Raw genomic sequence first — 21,831 nt, 5'->3', positions numbered from 1 at the left:
AGATGTAAAATTGGTATTAAAAGTTCAGATCATCATAAACAAATATTTACAAATGAAGAAGAATCTAGATTGTGTGACTACATATTAGAAGCAAGTAGGTCATTTATGGGATTAACGCCTAAACAAGTAATTAAATTATATTGTTTGTATTATATTGTATTTCATAATTTTAATAACTCAATTTAAATATCAATATTAATTTGGTAACTTTAATAAAAATGCTCAATTGAAATTATATTGTATTTCATAATTTTAATAATGCTCAATCTAAATATTATTAATTTGGTGACTTTAATAAAAATGCTCAATTGAAATTATATTGTATTTCATAATTTTAATAATGCTCAATCTAAAAATCATGTGGGGCAACAATTTCAGATTTATGATATTCCAGGAGTGTTAAAAAATGAAATACCAAGGGCAGTGACATCAAATAATATATTAAATGGATTCTTAGCATGTGGCATATTTCCTTTAAACCCAAATATATTTACAGAACAAGATTATATCTGCTGTAATAATTCAAATGCTAACTCAAATATTGAATTTGAAAATAATGATGAAAATATTAGAGTGACTCAAAATCTTACAGTGACTCAAAATCTTACAGTGACTCAAAATAATGATAGTGATTTATCTATATTATTGAACGAAAATGTTCCAGATGATATTGATGAACCTTATCATGATATCTTACCATCATGCTCAAAAAATTATAATAAAGTATTCAATCCTTCATCTATAATACCTATTCCAAAATTATTCAATATTTCATCGGATAAAATATCTAAAAAAAAGAATTCAGAAATATTAACATCTACACCTTATAAAAAAAAATTATTAATTCAGAAAAAAAAAAGATATCAAAAAATAATTGTTTATGTGTTATTTGTAATAAAAACTATAAAAATAGTCGCGAGGGCGATGAATGGCTAAAATGTACAATGTGCCTTGAATGGGCACATTCTAAATGTGCTAATTATGATAATTATTTTACATGTCCTTATTGTATCGATTAGTTTTTAAATAAAAATCATAAATAAATCTTAAATTTGTAATATTTGTTAAATAAAACAATAAATATGTGTCAAATATTATTTTAACCACTTTACCCTAGTGCTTATCCATTTTACCCTGTACCCAGGGTAAAATGGCGAAAATGAGTAGTTTTACATAACTAATCATAGCTCCTAAAATATTATAGGTAGAGGGCTACACTTTTTTTTATCTTGTAGAAGAGAGATGGGGCTACACATTGATCTATAATTTGTTGTGTTTGACTCTTGTTTAAAATTTTTATGGTAAATATGCAAAATGCCTATCGTTTTACCAAAACAAAATTTATTAAATCGCCTTTATTAGCTAAAAAAAATTTGAAAATCAATCCTAGGCCCGGCCGAGCCATGCAAATGGTACCTCTGTAAGGCCGCATTCATAGTGAATCCGATCCGACACGATTTAACAGCTGGTCGATTTTTAAAATCGGTTTATGAGAATCAGAGTTGTTAAAAGATACTTTTAAAATGGATCTAGATACAGATACATCGTCTAAGATAATATCTAGATACAGATTAATCAAAAATCTATCTAGATACAGATACCACATTTTTATATCTAGATACAGGATCTAGATACTTGTATCTAGATCCTTTAACAACTCTGATGAGAATCAATTTTTCTTTATTAAAACCAATATTTCGTAGGTTATTATCATGTATAGAATTAAAGATAAAATTAATGTTATTTAAAAAAAAAATTTATCTCCTCATAAACATATTTTAAAAATCGATCAGCTGTTAAATCGTGAATGAGGCCTAAGTCTTCTGTATTATATATATACTGTACTTATTTGTGATTACTAAACAGAAAAAGGAATTCTTCAAAAAATATATAATTTGCTGTTCCCATTTCCAATTGGTTTAGATTTAAAGCAAAGATTAGAAACAATAAGAAACACGCCCAAATGAAAAGATTTTTCTTCTTCTATGGCAAATGATCAGTTTTCCAAACCTTCAAAAATGTTTTTAAAAAAGTCAATATATATATAAGTGAGCCATTTTATAGATAGGATTCGTGAATAAACAGCTTACAATATAAATAAGGAAATAACTGAATTATGGTAATATTAAGCATTATAAAATATTCATACTTTTTAAAAAAATTGTTAACCCATCTTTGGATGTATAAAAAACAAACAAATTGGCGCCGTTGCCCTACCCGCTTACCGTTTGTACAGACCTAAGCATAAGGAAAGTTATAACTGGCCATATACTCTGTTATAAACTGGTTATGTTATTTTAATTAATAATTTCATTATTAATATGAAATATTAGGATATAAATTATGTATCGCAATTAGGGTTAGCCTTTAATATTTCTTAATTTTAATTATTCACAAACTTAATAATTATGGATAAATATAATTTAGCCACTCATTGAACTTAATAATAATTTTTTTTATGGACACTCAAAACCCTAGCTAGATAACATGTAAAACTCGAAAATATTACAAAGCGATTACAAATTGAACACTTCGTAAACTATAACTATGTAGTATATATACACTATATTTTGTTAAATGTGGTAGATGTAGAAACTTTTCTATAAGTTTTAATAAACCCAGGTGTGTTCAGATTAAGATGTTATAAAAATCAGTTTCTATCAAGGATTTTCACATTTTTCATTAAATTTTTAAAATTTATACAAAAAACCCATTTGTAAAAAGATATGAGATGATTTAACCTTTAAAAAAAAAATTTAATTTAACCATAATTTTTGAAATTCGATATTTATTAATTATTCAAAATATGTGCTTTAAATTTTTTTTTCCCTTTTTATAACTAACATAGAAATAGTATCTTTATATTTATTTAAGTAAAATTGAAGGTTTATCATTAAATTTAACAAATTTCTAGGTCTTCGTTTTAATCAATTTTTTTGTTACATAATATTTTGGAGTAAAAAAAGTTACAAATTTATCTTGAAAATATTTTTATTTAAAACATAATTTTGAAATTTTATACTCTAAAACTAACCTGGAAATTGGATCTTATCGCTATTGAAAGGTTACTTGGATAATGTAAATATTCTTAAAATTTGTATCTTTTTTGTAGTAAAAAAAACGAAGGTTAAAAATTGAAAACAAAAATTTTTTTGGAGGTTATTATATCATCGTAATCAAGGACGGTAAAATTTAATGAATATGAAGGACACGGGTAAAATAATAGTCGTTAAATAGTAAATTATGTAGTCCTGCGTTCTTTAGTCGGCCGCAGGTAACATTGCGAATAAAATATATAGGGACATAAATATTAATGTTATATTTTCTTTCTATTCTTTTAAAGGTTTTAATCATAATAAATATTACAAAAGCTTTGAGATTTCAATCTAAAGGTTAAAAAAAAGTTCATTTTCTTGCAACACATCTTGAAAGCTTAGTTATTGTTTTTTTTGGCAAAGGGCACCTTTGATTTAATCGGAAATGTATTCCAATATGAGTTTTGCCCTATGAATTTCAGACAATTTTGATTTATAAATCTAATAGTCTTTTCTTTTTTAAAAATTTATATGTAAATACCAGATAAAACATCATTATGAATTAAGGTGTATTTCCTAGTGTTCGATCTTTTGAAATTCTCATGTTTTGGGTGACTCTCTATACATGCTGCTTTACTGAATGATTTAAAATCTAGAAATGTAATATACATGAATTTCAAATCCCAATAGGGCACATATATATAGGATAAAATAGACCGAGTTGTTAAAAAGATACCTTTTAAATGGATCTAGATACAGATACCACATTCATATATCGGGTACTTTAACAACTTTGAAAATAGATAATTTAATTATCTAAAGTTATTTGCTAAGACTTCCATTTTTTTCTTTGGAAATGCTTCCTCTTTAATTTTAAACATATTTTTTTTCTTCCTTTTTTATTATTGCAACCCTTTAATGTCACATGGAATTTAAAATCTTGATCATCAGCTTATCATTAAAATCCGGAAATAGCCATTAAAAAACTAATTTTTTTTTGCTTTCAAATTTTTTTTATTGATAGACATTATGTTGTCTCGTATTTGGATAATATCATAGACTAGGACACTCATCGGGTCAAGAGTAATTGCAATATTGGTCATATACATATTAAAATATAAAGTAATTTTATGTTATTTATGTCAACATTTTGCTAGGTAGTCAAAATTTTTGTAGCTTATTTTCTTATTGCTGGCTAATAATTATCCTTGTGATTGTCAGAAACCTATTTCCATTGTTATGATTATTGCCAATTAATTTTGTATCTTCATAGGTGCTAATCTATAGTAATGATGCATATTTTGTTATAGATACTCAATTTTTTTAAATATAAATTTATTTATTTTGTTAAGTCTCATTTTTGGTATACAATAGAATGCTTGTTATAAAATGCAACAGATTCTGCAGAAATAGTTGTTACAGGATATTTTGACTTAGAGAAATTTGGCTATCGCCATTTTTGCTAGATTAAATATCGACGTGCGACAACTTAAAAATAAATTATTAGCAAGAATTTTGATACACAGTTCTATCTGCAATTTTTAGAAAATTTACTTAGCTCACAAATCGGTTGCATAAAAGTTAAACTAAAATTCTTTTTAAATGCTTCTAGAGCCTATGTAACGTGTAATTTTCAAAAAATTTAGACTTTCATTTTAAAATCATTTATATTTAATATAAAAAAAATATTAATTGATAAATATACCAATATCGAAATATTGTTAATTTACTCCATTATTCAATGAAATCATTGTAGTTAATACATCCATTATTTGAAGTGACATTCAGATCATGCCATTATAATATTAGAAATTATAAACTAATTACTAAATTTTTATATTCAAAGACATTAAGTTAAAATAACTCTTCATAAGATGTTAATTCCTTTAAATCTGTTATAGAAATTATTAAATTCTTACTAAAATATACTATATTATTTTAAAATTTGTAGATAATTTTAATAATGATTTTAACATGGCATTAAAAATTTGCTCCATTATATTCATAAAGATAATGTAAAAATTATTAAACTCTATAGTTTATTCTCATTTTTTATAAAAATGGAGAAGTCGGATTACAATTTTGGACCCACGATTATTGATGAACATCATTCTTAGCCATAATCTTACACTAACCCTTATTCACATCCGGTTTTAGTCTATATCTAGTTTTGATAAATTACGTCGAATTCACTATCCCAGCCCTAGTCTCCATCAGGTTTTAGTCTGAACTTAGTTATAGTGAGACAAATCTAGCCCTAGCCCTCATATTTACTAAACCTAGCCATCTTATATTTATTAACTCTAACAACCATCTCATATTTATTCCACAGCATATCATATAGGTAAAATATGACTTAACTATTATTTATACCTGTCGTAGTCAATATCTAGCCTTATCCCGTATACTTAGTTTGAGTAATATGTAATAAACCCTAGTCTATTCAAGCTTTAACTTATTTCAGGCTCTAGTCTAGCCTAGTTTCATTAAAATATCTCTAATATAGTTATTTCATATTGACTTATATCCATCTTACCACATACCATAATTTTGCACGTATATTACTTTTACTTAATATTAGACCATAGTATGGCAGAAACTATTTTAGCTAACCCTGCTGAAATGTCAAAAGCTAGGGTGGCCAAAATATAGTTATAACTCTCTGTAATTTAATATATTATAAGTAAATGTTATACTAATTAATAAAATAAATCGTATAAATGATCGTTTCTATTCATACTTAGACTTTTCTCGGGTTGTTCCTAGTCTTCTAGTCGTCAGATGCGGAAACTGTTGCCTAATTATCTGATTACACATTGAGTAATTAATTTATAAATCCTTTAAGGAATCTGTTTTAATATTATCTTTTCTATATTATCTAATCCTGATTATCAAATGTCTATTAATCAAATGTTTATATACTTATTGGTTCTTAAATCATGAACTATACCTCTTTATGGAAATATTTCGTTTGAAATTTCTTAAATAAATTGCAAACAATAATTGATTTTTTTACTTACTTTTCCTAAACTATCCGCTTTTATGGATGACATAAAATTTTTCGCGCAAAATTCTAAATATGTGGAATACAAGGAACATCTGGAAAAACAGCTACCAACTTTAATCTCGTAGTTACTTTACAAATTTTGCGCACAAAAACATACCAGTATATTTTATTTATAGTTAATTATACCAACTTATTTTATTTATAATATTACGGTTCATGGGGAAATAAAAATATGATGTCAATTAAAGGGCTCTTAAAAAGACAGACATCCGCGGAACATAAAATAGTCTAAATCAAACTCTCGTGCTGGGCCATTTAATTTATTTATTATGACATAAATTTGCCTAATTATCCAGGTTAAAAAACATAATAAAAATCTTGGCTCTGCCCAGCCTTCAATTTTGGTTAGACACCAAAAATATATAAGATTTCCTATCAATCCTAACCCTATTTGTGTTACCATTAGCATACCATATGTTATGTCCATAGAGTATTTAATGTAAGAGAGATCGACCTTCATCTATTTTCTAAAAAATCTTATCTTCCAAGCCAGATATGGACCAAAAATGATATAAAAGTGTTGCTGGCCTTCAATACTTTGTTAAAAATAACACGATCTTTAGAGGAAAGGAGTAAGTCATTTTAACTAACTATCATTTATAATGAATTTGATTATATATATATACTAAAGAAATATTTCTTTTTTAAAGATAAAAAAAAGAAGTAGCATTGAATAAACAGAATTTATAAGGGAAAAATAAATCTAAGATTCGATATTTATTGATTATGTTTTAGATTAATTAACTAGAATTGCCTTTGAAAAAAAAAAGTTTAATTTTTTTTTTATCTCTTTAAGTTTATTTTACATATTTTATTTAACAAAAGAAACTGTTTTAACTCTAAATAAATTTACCTTGTGCACTAAGAAAAACTTTATACGCCGGTTTTTAATTACACTTATTAAATTATTTTTCAAGGTTGGTATAAGTTCTGAAAAAAATTTTTTTTTTCTATCTAATTTTCGTTAATCACATAGGATAATTATTTTGAAAGTTAAAAATTGTATTTTGTAATTACAATTTCAATTTCAAGAAATATACCAAAATTATAAAAATTCATTCCTTATAACTCATGAATGGTATATAATATTTTTTAATATGTTTTATCGAATAAAACCTAGATTTAATACATGTAAACTAAACTCATTAACTTATCATATAGGCTAAATCTAAGCGATGGATGTTAGAAATATATTTTTTTTTATCATTTCATTCAACAACAATATGTAAAGTTTAACACATTTAATGAATTTTATTATTATTAATATAGGTTTTTATGAATGGTTATTATTTTAAAAATAAGAAAAATTAGGATCCGTCATAGTTGAAACTAAAGTAATGATCAAATTTTTCGATATAATTAGTCGGAGGAAAATGTAACGGAGAGTTCCTGACACGTTCCCGGATGGGAACTTGGGGAAAATTATGGAACTTGGAATCAACAAATAAGTGTGATCCCGGGAACGTTTCCGGAAAAGTTTTTGTGAAATTCCGGAAAATAATATTAAGAATTTATTATTTAATTAATGCGAACTCCAGTTTGCTTCACATAATAAAATTATCATTGATTATTTAGTATTATGTGATTTTATAAAAATAGGATTATAAAAATAAAAGAAATTTTTTAAAATCATATTTCAAATAATTTTAACTGTTTTATTATAAAATTTATATTGCACAATAAGAGTTTTTAAATTTCAGTTGATAATATTGTTAGGTTACTAAGTCAGTGTTTAAAGATATTTTTTAGGCTCTCAAGTTTATATTAACACTACACCACAAATATGAATGATGATCATTTAGAATTGGCTTTAGAAAAAAAAGCTGATCCCTGCTAAATTCAAGTTCAGATTAATACGGTAGGTGATATATGCTAACCATGACATTATGTTCATAACGGAAAGCGACGAATGATATCAGTTTTTCATACTGGATTTTATTATAATGTCTACAAACTTCATAAAATACTCATTTCAAACTCAAAACAAGACTTGCTATAGCCAAAAGATAAGTTCGAGGGAACAAATGACCTAAAATCAATTTTACAGGATTTCTCTTCCAAAGAATATAGATCTACCGATAGGTGCAAGATATACTACCTTTACGTATTACAATCAATTTAGATGTCTACAACAAGGCGCACATGACTTGCAGCTACAATGAATATCTAGATAACATATTACTATGGATCCAATTTTGATACTGTACAGAAGGACACATAAACTCTAATAGCTACCTTAACCAAAGGGAAAATCACCATGAAACTATATAATCACAGACCTAGTGATACAATTAAGCTTCAGTTCAAAAATGTTGTCATCGGCTGATAATAAGACAAAAATTGGAAGATTTGGTCGAACTTTCTATCTAGATACTGAAATCATCAAAGTTTAGCACACTAAATCATCACACTTAAACAATCACCGGCATGTCAGGATGTTTTACTCCTTACTGTGCGACCATGAATTAAACGAGGGTGGCCATACTCTTCGATATAGAACAATATAACAAAGTCAGGCATAATAGAACTGCTAAAAAGAACAGCCACTATGCATATACCCACGGAGGGCACCAAGAGGCCAACTAGTCAGACAAATATAAAGGAATCTTTGCAGAAAATAACCAGAATCGTTCACAATAGATAAACCCTGTTTCTTTCTTAAGATGCCCACGGACTATGTTACACATATCAATGCCAAGGAAATGTTAGCTATTTTGATGATAATTATGACACGCAAGGCCATCAACATGGCATTACTTCATATCTTGAGTATACCAACAAAAGTAGGAATCGAAGTATTCATAATAGATTCATATTTTCGGGTATTATTCGTATTTCCGGATCGAATAATTTTAAATTCGTATTCGTACGAATAATAAAAAACATTATTTGATTAGATTATCATTTTGATAAATATAAACAAAAATATATGTTAATGGAATTATATTAAATTTAAAAAAAATGATTGTAGAATAAAGGTAAAAAAGAAAATAAATAAAAAGTTCCGCACTGTTAATAATTAAGAATAATTTAAAATAAGCTTTATTAAACGACTCTTGATCCAATTTTTAAGCACGGATAAAATTAACTTTTTAGCAATTGTTCTATCTATCAGCAGAATCTTAAGGCTTCAGTAATATTTTTCTGGATAAAATATTGAGCCGTTTTATCAACAACACTAATTTCAAATATTTATTAATAATAATTTTGAATATTTATGAATAATTTTCAAATATTTACGAATATCTTCAAAAATATTTTGATCTTCAAAAGAGCAGGGAGAATTTTTGAAAATTTTTTGAATTTTGAGCAAATAAACTGTTCAAAATTATATAAATATCAATATGATACCATTTTGATATTTTTTATCATCCAAGGGAGATATCAATAAAACGGATAACTTTGTAATGATTACTTTAATTAGCAAGAATATTAACTAAGATCTAATTTGGTTATTGAATCCAGAAATATATAAATTCTATATTGCTTCATTTATTTATGTAAAATTTACTGTAGTTTAGGATTTTTTTTTATATTTCCATAGATTCAGTAAAGTCAGGGGGTGTTTAGGCGAATTGTCTTGTTGGAACGAGTTGATAAGATCGGAATACAAATTTTATGACCGTCTATTTGTGCCAACTTAAATTAAAGGATAAGAATTGAACCCGAAAATAAAATACGTATTTTAGGAATTATTATTTTAAAATAAAATAACTATTTTAATAATAAATTTTATTTTTCCAAATTAATTATTGAACTTTTAAAATTTAGAAAAAAAAAGTTTATCCACATGGAAATTTAAAAAACCAATTTTACACCAAAGATTTATAAATTTTTAAGTAAAAAACTCCTTATATTTTAATGTCTTTTAGAAATTTATATTATAAATTTAATATTCCTGTTGAGGATTGATTTTGAATAATTAGTAACCCAGACCCATCACGTGCACACAACAACCATTTGATCGAATCTAATATATCGCCCAATGTAATTGCCGATAATGTTTTATCAATGAGACAAGATCAGCGCTTTGTATCTAATTCAATGGCAAAGAAACGAAATATATATGTGTATATCAAGACTCTGGCTGTCTCCGATTTCTTCTACTGTATCAACGCTATCGCTGTACAAGTTCTTTATATAGCATGTGACAATTGTCACAAATCATTCTTCTTTATTTTATATTCGTTAAAAATTGGATTCCCTCTAATGGACGGCTTTATTAATTTTAACTACCTACTGAGGGTTTTTATATCCTTAGACCGTCTATGGGCGCTCGAATTTCCTTTCTCTTATAGAAGGAAAATGTCCAACTATTTTATCAAATATGCATTAGTTCTAGGTTTTATCTTCAGCTTTTTAGTAACTATTCCGTACAGTTGGGGATTTATTCAAATCAAGTATATAGAAAATGAAACAGCGGGGATATTATGTAATCAGCTGAGCACCAAAAATATTTTGTATGAAGGTTTGGATCTTAACTCAATTGAAACTAAAAATGAGAGTATAAAAAATCATTTAATACCATGTCTTGATAAGAAAAAAGTTATTGTTAAATATACCCATTCCGTTAACCCGAAATCCCATTGGTTCCCGACTTATAGAAAATGGATAACTCTTATCATGTCATTCATTCCATTTACGATATCATCAATAGGTAACTTTTTTATAATTAAGAAATGTTATAAAATTTCCCAAAATAGAAGAAATTTGAGGAGAAGCAATAATGATGTTGCAAATACAAAAGTAAACCCCATAATCAAATGGCTTAATAAAATGGTGTTCAGACATAGGATTCATAACGCGGAAAATATGGAAAATTTTTTACCAGTTATGCAAAAGAGAGAATTTCAGATTACGATTTTAATGTCAGCCTTAAATACGCATTATATATTCAGCACTATTCCTATGATACTTTATATGTTTATATACCAACCATGGACAGATACGTTCTCCAATAGGTCTGAACTATGGTTTCAAAACATAGCCTATTTAACCAAATATGGTAATAATGCGCTGAGTGTGTATATAACTCTTTTTTTTGATCCCACTATAAAAACTATATTTTACGATGTTCTTAAAAAGTACTGTTGCTTTAATAAATAAATATAAAACAACTTTGTATCTGTATTAATTTATAACTATAGTATTTATTTCTATGTGATTAATATAAATTGGTTCTTTTATATAATAATTTGACTTTTAACTCCGAAAACAGGATTTAGCTAAAGAGGGGAGTGAAAGCACCACTTAATGAGTTTTCTTGCATATGAATTTTATTGGATGGGTCTTTCCAGTTTTTCACTTTAAAAAAAATTAAATATTTGAAAATTTTGAATTATACTTCTAATTTGAAAAAAAATATTTTGTTAATCTATAATTTTAATTTATTTGTATATAGTGACCTATGGTGGGAAAGGTGGAGATATGAGAGTTGGGAAGGGGGTGGGGTATTGTCTATAATATATAATAAATAGGCATATTTCCCAAGTGGTACTTGGCGGCTACCCCTATGAAAACTCATTATTCGAATCGCTCTATATTAATATGGTATTAATATTTATAATTAAATGTATATTAATTTTCAAAGTTAGTAATACAAATTTTGAAACTTAAACTATAATAATTGAATACATTATTATCTTTATACCTTACGTAATTATCAAAAATTTAAATTTATACTTGTCATATCATAAACAATATATGATTTTTTTTTTCAATTATATTAATCGTATAAACGAATTTAATTTAAATTAATTTCAATTGAGATGAGAATAATAACAAAGCTTATAATTTTTGCGACCCAAAAAAAACATACCATTGGTAGTCGAACTTATACTTTTATGATATTGCGATCCAGGGCAAAACAAAATATGATAGCAATTAAAGAGAAATATTTAGGCTATCTAGGCCCCATCTTTACCCATCCCGACTCATATAATAATTTGAAACGAGCTCTCCAGCCCTACCATTATAACTTATTTATAAGGAAAACGACTTTAATTTTTGCTTAATTTTTAAGACTTAAATCGGCCCAGCCATTAAAATTTTGTACTCAAGCCCGAAAACCGTTCTCTAATTTTAAATATCAAATTTCTATATAAATTTTTTCACCAACAGACAAAATATCAGGAGTTTTTTGTAAAAAAAAATAATTAAATCTTTAATAAAATTTATTTTAAATATGGGTATTATAAATATTTTTAAAAAATATTTAAGTTCCAATCGTTGATTTAGAATAAAAAAATTATATTAAATTAGTTTATTTTTAAAATAATTCCCAAATTCTACATTTTATTTTGGGCGTTTAACCCGGCCCTCGTAGACATCTTAATAAGATATAAATTAAATTTTTATATATGACTTGTGACGAGCTTGGGAAAACTATTTGAAACTTATTATGAGCTTGGGCCGGGTTTAAGTATTTTTTTATATAAAATATGAGCCACGTTTGGTCTAGGCAGTAGGCCCTGGCTAGGCTTGATCAAAAAAATTAGGCTCAGGAGGATATCTGAGGCAAAATATATCATCCTGTAACATGCAGATCCAGTTGCAATCCCATTAAGGATCAATGTAAACCAATCTCTGACCTAATAATAAAGGTATATAATTTTTAAATTATCTCTTATTATTGCCATATTATATATACATTATTTTTAATAGTTTTGCAATTGCAAATAAATATTTATAATAAAAAAAACTAAATAAAACATTTTTTTATTTCTAGTGTTTGTTAAACCGATTTTAGCATATATTTTTTAAATGAATAACTCGATATTTTATTCAGAAATATGTTACGCAACCCTCAAAATTTTGCTCATAGATCGTACAAAGTTTGGAAGGAAAGAAGGAAATAAAGAAAGAAAGAAAGAAAGAAAGAAAGAAAGAAAGAAAGAAAGAAAGAAAGAAAGAAAGAAAGAAAGAAAGAAAGAAAGAAAGAAAGAAAGAAAGAAAGAAAGAAAGAAAGAAAGAAAGAAAGAAAGAAAGAAAGAAAGAAAGAAAGAAAGAAAGAAAGAAAGAAAGAAAGAAAGAAAGAAAGAAAGAAAAAAGAAAGAAAGAAAGAAAAGCGAAATCTCTAGGCTTGGGCAATATTATTATGGCTAAAATATTGAGTCAGCCGTTTCAAGAAACGACTCAAATCGAGCAATTCAACAACACTAGATAAATAGTATATTCCATTCTTTTTAAAAATATTTAGACTATCGTTACCTTCGACATAATGCTAATGCGCGATAATTGATCCAATACATTTATTTATAAATGGGATTAAAATGCATTCCAAAAGTTTAGTTACCTACGTATACGCCACTTAAATTTACTTTTCTTCCTGATAATTAAATTTGACAAATTGATTTTTACTATTTAGCACACTGCGAAAATTAAGTTATTAATTTGATTTTTTTTTATTTCTGGACTTTTATCGGCCTAGAAAAAAAAATGAAGAAATTTAATAATAATCATCATCAACATTATAAGTGCGATTAAATTCAAGCAATTTAAATTTTATTTATATTATTGTATATAATAAAGTCATTTATTTGTTAAATTTAACAATACTAAAATTTTAATCTATTTAATTGAGAAATTGAAAAAAATCATTTTATAAGGTAAATTCTTAATAATAGCTGTAAAACATAAATTTAAAATAAATTACTCACTTTTTTTTCCTAACTCTGCTTTTATAGTCAATAATCTTTTTTTTCATCTCTTATTTAAGTTTGAAAATATATATTTGTTAATGAATTCTATATTTTAATCAAAAATTATAGTTATTTGACGAAACTATTCCACATTTTTATAGCGCTATTTTTTGGGCACCTTTTAGATGATAGGATATAAATTTTGACACATCAAACATCGTTCTCTCATATGCATCTTAAATGATCATTATTTGATCAATCCTTCAAATCGTGAATCATTGTCATTTCCTAAAAATAAGATATAATATAATTTGTTTTTGCCTCTGAAACACTCTTTAAAAACAGTAAGTGGGATAAGGTTTTTTAGTCGGCGGCATAGTTGGGATATAAAATAGTTTTATATCCATGCCATATAAAAGTATCAAAAACCTTTTGGCAAACTTTAAAAAAAACTGATGCCGGCAGATCTCTCCTAAACTCTACTCTATAAACATAATATATGGTATATCAATTATCACCTAGTCCCGTGTGTTATATTAGATTTTTCATAAAAATAATTTTAGGTTTTTCACTTTTTTTAAAATAAACAATTTGAATTTTATAGTCGTTATTTTAAAAAGTTATTACCCTTTTTGCCTAATTTTTATTTCAAATTCTTCCTTATTTTTGGAGAGAGTGGAGGAGGGGGGGGGGGGATTTAGGGATGTACATGGGGGAAGTTTTTGTTAGCTTTATATGATATTTAACAGACAAATTTGTGATGGGGGGTGGGGCAAGGTATACCCCACCCTTCGTTGCGCCTACTTCAAAATTCCAAATATTTAATTTTCTATTAAATTGATATAAAACAAGAGAAGCGACAAGTTCCTATTATATGGCATATTAATAATCTATCATTTAAATAATAAATTATTATTGTACCCTATAATACTATAAAAATCTCAAAATTTCATTTTTAAAAAAAAAATCTGATATAATTTGAAAATAAGAAATTACCATAAGAGGTATAAAAAAACCAAAAAATTTTGAAATTTATGGAAATTTAAATTTTTAATATTTTTTGGCACCTAGAACGCTTGAACTCTCCCCTTTTGAAAATGGTTCTGGTTTGGGTTCAGCAAAAATACGCTAAAAATTTCTATGAGCGCCTAACTATTGATTTTATTTCAAAAAAGATATTGGCTCCCCTATGTAAGAAGTTGGGGCCCGACCAGCAGGAAATTCCTATCTACGGCCCTGCTGAAACAAAAAAATACAAATATAAAATATAATTATGCCTGTTTGTAAGTTTGTAGTAAATATCTGCAAAGCCCAGCTCGGAGCTCAGCCCGTTGGGCTGGGTAATTCTTGCATAAAAAATTTAGGGTTGGTTCCTTTATACATAAAATATTAGGTATGGCCAACTAGGCAAATCCCTGATTCGCTAGTGAATTAAAATGTTGGTATATTATACTAGCTAAAAATAAATTACATTATGTTTATTTCCTATGTATCTTAGGGAGCGTGTTTGACCGAACTAAATCTATAAACAGTGTAGGAAATTCACAAAAAAAAAATGAATATTTTATTTATAATATGGTATGATACAATTACAAATGCACAAAACAGACACAAATACAATTGATAAATAAAAGGATTGTTGCAAAAATGGATAGCCATAAAGGAGAGATATAAGTAGAACCTTAACTATCATTGGGAAAAAATAAACTTAGATATAGATATCAAAAATGTGGTCGTCGTAAAATGTATGAAAAAATTTAAGAGGCCGGGTGTGGGGCGGTGTGTACTATAAGCTTTAATAGGGCTAGTCGGGTCTGATCTTTTATAAATTTATATGGGCTCGGGCCGAGCAATTTTTTTTAAAACATAATAACGGGTCGGACCGCACAATTTTTGCTAAAATACTCAACGGGCCTAAGCGGGCGGCGCCACACTTTGTAGCCGCTAATTTGTAGCCCCATTTGTTTTAAAGTGGGATTATAGAAATGGTTGTGATAATAAATATGTAGTATAATATTATAAGATTATATTCAAGATAAGCTTATGGAATATATTTTCCAATCCTATGAAAATGGTATATCATTTTAAAATATTGAGACTATCGTTAGTTACCCTAACCGTAATGCGCATGCGAGCGATTCGATAACATTGAATCCCCTAAAATTCAGCGATACCTACGCACACACGCGTTAGATTAGATTTTTTTTTTCGTGTTAATATAATTTAAAAAATTAATTTTAATGTGCTCTGCAAAAAATTAAATATTAATAATTTTTTTTGTAAGATATTTTTTCTTCTAAATTTCACCGGACCGGCCTTGAAAAAAAAAGAAGAATAGAATCAATTTCGTAAATAAATCAAACAATTAAAATCCGAAAATTACATTTTAATCAACTTAAATGGGATTTTTTTAAAAAAAAAAAATTAAATCATAATATACCAAAAGTTAATTCTTAATATTTTGCTATAAAACATAATCGACTATTTTTATCTTCCCCCCCGTTTTTTTTAAGTTAAAATTTATATTCATTATTGAATTCTTTTAATATTGTAAGATTTATTTATCAAATTTAAAAATATTTTTTTTATAGTTATTTAGAAAGAAACTAATTTATTTTCTGCCGCTCTGAGCCAAGGCCATATCTTTCAAGTTGGTGATAAAGTTGGGGAAATCCTTTTTTTATTTTGCCAGTGCCATATAAAAGTATTTTTTATTAAAAATATGGCCGTAGATTATTCCTACATATACTACTCTATAAACATCACGTATGGTATATTAATGTCAACACAAATAGGTTTAGGTTTAATAGGAAATTTTGTGTACTTTTGGTGTTTATTTAAAAATCGAAAAATTAGCAATGGGGAATCATCGGTTCTACCAAGCATCCCTAGTAAATTAATCGTTTCAAATATTACAAATAAAAATAATATATTAGCTTCTTCGAGACAGGTGATATCCAGTAGATCTTCTACAATGAAACCTAAACGAAATATACATTTATATATAAAAACTCTAGCTATCAACGATTTCTTGTCCTGTGTCAACTCTATCACATTACCCGTCATTTATTTGGTATGTTATAATACTTGTCGCAGATCATACCACTTTATGTCATATTCATTAAAAATTGGGTTTCCTTTCATGGACGCCTTTACTAATTTTAGCTATATATTGAGGGTTTTTATATCCTTGGACCGCCTATGGGCACTTGAATTTCCTTTTTCTTATAGAACGGTAATGTCCAACTCTTTCATAAAATATTTAATGGTCCTAGGTTTTGTCGTAAGTTTCTCAGCCACTATTCCTTACGGATGGGGATATATTGCAGTCAAGGTTGAAGAAAATGAAACAACTCCGATACTATGTAATCAGGTGTTCATCAAAAGCATACATCCTGAAAGTATAGATTTTAATTTAACTGATGCAAAATATAGGAGTGTGAAGAATAATTCGATACATTGCCTAAATAAGAAATTCATGATTATTAAATATACCCATTCAGTTAATCCCAATACCCCTTGGTTTCAAACTTATAGAAGGTGGATTACTTTTATCATGTCCTTCATCCCATTTACGATATCATCAATGGCTAACATTTTTATAATTAAGAAATGTTATAAAATTTCCCGTAATAGGATAAATTTGAAAGGAGGCAATAAGGTTGCTATGAATGAAAGACTAAACTCTTTAAACAAATGGTTTAATAAAATAACGAACCGTCATCGTAGAATTCACAATCATAACATGGATAGCATGGCAAACTTACAGACCCAAAAAGCTTCACCAGTTATGAAAAGGAGAGAATTTCAGATAACAATTTTGATGGCAGCCTTAAATATGCATTATATATTTAGCACTATCCCTATGACGCTTTATATGTTTATCTACAAACCATGGTCGGATACCTTCTCAAATAAGTCTGAATTATGGTTTCAAAACTTGGCCTATTTAAGCAAATATGGGAATAACGCGTTGAGTGTTTATATAACTCTATTTTTAGATCCCACTATAAAAACTCTATTTTATGATATTCTAAAAAAGTACTTGAAGTTTTAACAATTTTAAAAATATTATTGAAACAGCTTTACATTTGTAAATTATAAATATATAAATTATTTTGTAATTTGTGCAATTGTCGTTTTTTTTCAAAATTAGAGTTTTTTAATCATGTCATTAGATGAATATCAAATGTCTAAAAAATATGTGTTTTGATTTTTATCTTATATTTATAATCTAATGTCGTTAAGAATTTCTGGGGTCAATTATAATATTTTTGTGACACTATTGAATGTATTTGATTTAATTTTTATATTAAATAAGGCTGGAATTCTCGAATGATCTTTTATATAATTGGAAATGAAAATATTGAACTTATTTTAATAAAGAAAGTTTTTGATCTCCGAATTTATCCATGAAATTTAAATTTAATATAATTAACATTAAATTTTCCATATAATTTTTATATAAAATTATAAATGACTCAAAGGTTAACAGCAAAATTGTCTACAATTCATAAGATAGGTATTCTAAACATTATGATGGCATTCTGTAAAATCAGATTTTTGAATTTTGAAAAACCGCGTTTAAAATATGATCTTAAAAAATAACACTTGCCCAGGAAAAAAACACATAAACGCTAACACAAATACAAAAACATACCAATATATTTTATTTATGATAGATAGTCAGCATTGTTAATGGTAGGTAATTTCAATTTAAAAAAAATAAATAATTTATTAATTACATTATTTTAGAAGCTAAATTTTTTTAATATAATGAGGACCCACAGGCTGTGCTGACTGAGAATAGGGGTTAACGGTTCCTCGACCCAAGTCATGCAAATGTTTTTTTTGGGCCGGAAAGGAAAAATGAGCAATAAGAAATAAATATATATTAAAGCGATTATTAATATTATATACTTTTATATTCTAAACTTATTAAGATGTAAATTTCAAAAATACGTAAAATATTTGAAATTATATTATCTTTAACAATAAATATTCGTTAATTGATTTAGAAAAAATGATTAATTTTTTGAATAAAATCAAAACCTAATTAGGCCCTTATGGACTATATCATGAAAAAAAATTTTTATCGCTAAGTTCATTTTAGTTTATCATCTTGTTACGGAATTTGATTCTTACAAACAAATCGGCTAATTCGCATAAAGAAAATCTCAAGTTAAACACTCCTCCAAAATCATCTATGGAATTTTAAAAAAAACATATATTAAAACCGAAATTTTCCCTAAATCAAAGTTCTATATAATTTTATAATAATGTTTAACAATGAATATTGATAATATAAAATTCATTACTTATTTTAAATAACAAATAACCTTATGAAACGAAAGTAAAATACGAAAATATAGCAAATCTACCAAATATTTAAATCAAACCAAAATACAGGGTTTCTTGGTTCAAAAACTTTTAAATTTATACTAAAAAAGTAAAGCAGTGTCCAAATTACTGCCGGCCCTGGACTAAGCCTACGTATTTATATTTTATTTTATTACTTGTTTATTTGTAAAACAGTCAAAGATAAAAATTCTTATTGGAAATAGTTTTAATTATCGTTACATTCATTAAGTTATAACTGTAATATTGTTGGACGGTTAGATTTAGCCAATTTTAAATTAAGGTGTTAGGCCAAAATAATATTACCCAAGCCTTGAGATGTCGTTAATAGATGTCCAAGCCTTTTTGCATTCTATGGGCAAAATCTCTAGGCTCGTATAAAATTTTTTTAACTAAAACATTGGGTTTTCGAGTAGTTTAACAACATTATAAATAACTAACGGGCTAAATTTACTTCTTTTTTTCAAATGTAACCAGTTACAATTAAATCAATAATAATTACTCAACTATTAACAATAACTTAGAAAAAATTTGGTTAAACTCTGGACTTAGGTATCAATCATTATAAAATCTAATTTTATTTTTTTCACCCTTTCGAGGCCGTCTTTACTTATTCGTTTTATTTAATCATACTTTTAATAATCTCTAAAACTGCAATGTCTAAAATTTTAAATCAAAAAAAATAGGGTACAAATTGGTGTTGTTTCCTTTTATATGTTGTTGAAAAAAAAGGGTTGTATCACTATCGATGTTACAGTCTGTTACTAATCTATATTTGACTCTAAACCTAACAACCATGTTTTTTTTGATATGTCTTAACTAGGACTCCGGTTATGTATACCTAAAAACTATTTCTTCCATAAAACTTATGTCTGGAATTAAGTGATAAGGAATTAAGTCTTGTGGCAGATATGTACTCTTTGCTTCACATGTAGCCAGGAAAAAACATGGGTCATTCCATCCCCATTCGGAAATTAAATCTTTTTAAATATCATTTTAAGGTTATAAAAATACTCCTTATACACTTTTTGCCACACTTCCCCCCCCCCATCAACCCCACACAATGAATAAAATAGGTACAATAATTTTAAAAATAATAAAAAGAAGTATAGGTTAATATTTTATTTAAATAATAGGTATTTAAAAAATTAACTAAAAGCATTTTAATATAAAAAATTGTAATATTCTTTTTAAAATATTTAACCCGGCCCAAGGCTAGTAATGAGGCTGCAGAGCCCTAAAGTAATTTATGTAATGATCTTATAATATCCCCTCTATAAAAATAATGCCTACTGTTCCTATGTTTTACCAAGTACACTTTTCAAAATTAAGTAAAATTATAGTCGCTTTCAACCTTCAAAGCAATCAACTTAAGATTCATTTTTTAAATTTGTATGATGATATTATATACAGTAAAAATAATATGAAATTTTTAATCCACTCAGCTTACTTCGTGAGATATGTCCATTTTTAGAAATGTAAAAAATTTCAAAATACACTATATTTAATTTTAAATATCTCAAAATGTAATTTAAGCAGTATGACTAAATACTGCATAGCTAAACTATAACGTAATTATTAATAATCAATCTGTTAAATAATGGAATTGATTTTTTATATTTAAATTTGTATTAATATTTTATATTACTTTATTTGAATAAAACCTTATTTATTATGTTGATGCAAACTTACGATTATTTTAGCTTGTAACCTTGCTTTTGTTTAAAATATTTTTGTAATATATTTTGATACTTTTTATTTTTTGTTATATCAAATTTGTATTTAATATGAAAGATATATATACCTTATTTTTGATAATAAATTTTTAGTTTTATTAGATTAATGTAAAAATATAATAAACTCAATAAACGCAATATCTTACTTTTCTTTTTTTAACTTTTTGCACCATATTAGCGCCCCGGCCTGGTATGGTTATTCACGCACAATGATATATAAAAAAATCTAATATATATAGTGCCTATGCCGATAAATTTAAAAATAAAAATAATAAAAAAAAAAATTTTTTTGGAATTATGTAATAAATTATAAAAATATTCGATATAAATGGACACACACAAAGAAAAAAAAATAGGATACATAATCATATGACTTAATAATATAATGTTTATCTTGATGCTAATTTAAATAAAGTTTGAAATAAAAGTTTGCAAATTTTAAATATGGACGAAAAAATTATTTTATCTATCAGGGAGGTTAAGTTCCCAAAACTGGAGGGGTGTTTGACTGACACTTACTTGGAGAGACTTGATGATTATTTATCTGAAACAATTTTATCCGAATTAGTAAAAATGGAAACATTGATGAGCAATTTATCTGATGACCCATACGACAAAACAAGTCATTATGAACCTAGGTAGATATCAAAGATTATAGAGTTGTTCTTTAAAAAATTAAAATACCTTATACCTAGTCAAGATATTAGGATTCCAACTAAAAAATTTAATCTTGCATCACAAGGAGTTAAGGAATCTGTTTTGGATTTTTAGACTTTCTAATTTAAGTTTATTATATAATCATTTTTTATAAATAATCATCAGAAACATTTTCTTTAATATACATAAATTAATTTTTCATTAAATAGAAAATTGACATTAAATTTCAAATAATTTATAATTCTATTTTATTAATATTAATGTGGAAAAAATATATTATTTATTGCAACTCAACTTTTATTTTTAAAATATATATCCATAAGGGGGTGTTAAATGCA

At 26.3% G+C, this 21,831-nt stretch overlaps 1 protein-coding gene across 1 annotated transcript; it reads left to right on the top strand.

Annotated features, from left to right (window-relative positions):
- The first annotated feature begins 16,414 nt into the window (after positions 1 to 16,414).
- On the top strand, positions 16,415 to 17,799 carry LOC135927084 (uncharacterized). The gene is made up of 2 exons (XM_065463021.1): positions 16,415 to 16,633; positions 16,679 to 17,799. Exons 1-2 carry the CDS (start codon positions 16,465 to 16,467, stop codon positions 17,797 to 17,799), a joined length of 1,290 nt encoding a protein of 429 aa, XP_065319093.1. The 5' UTR covers positions 16,415 to 16,464.
- The last annotated feature ends 4,032 nt before the right edge of the window (positions 17,800 to 21,831 follow it).

This window comes from Gordionus sp. m RMFG-2023, chromosome 3 (genome assembly GCF_954871325.1).
Source record: "Gordionus sp. m RMFG-2023 chromosome 3, tfGorSpeb1-WG-v2, whole genome shotgun sequence".
In the NCBI taxonomy this organism is placed as follows: domain Eukaryota; kingdom Metazoa; phylum Nematomorpha; class Gordioida; order Chordodea; family Parachordodidae; genus Gordionus; species Gordionus sp. m RMFG-2023.
This window is presented reverse-complemented; position numbering and strand designations above follow the sequence as displayed.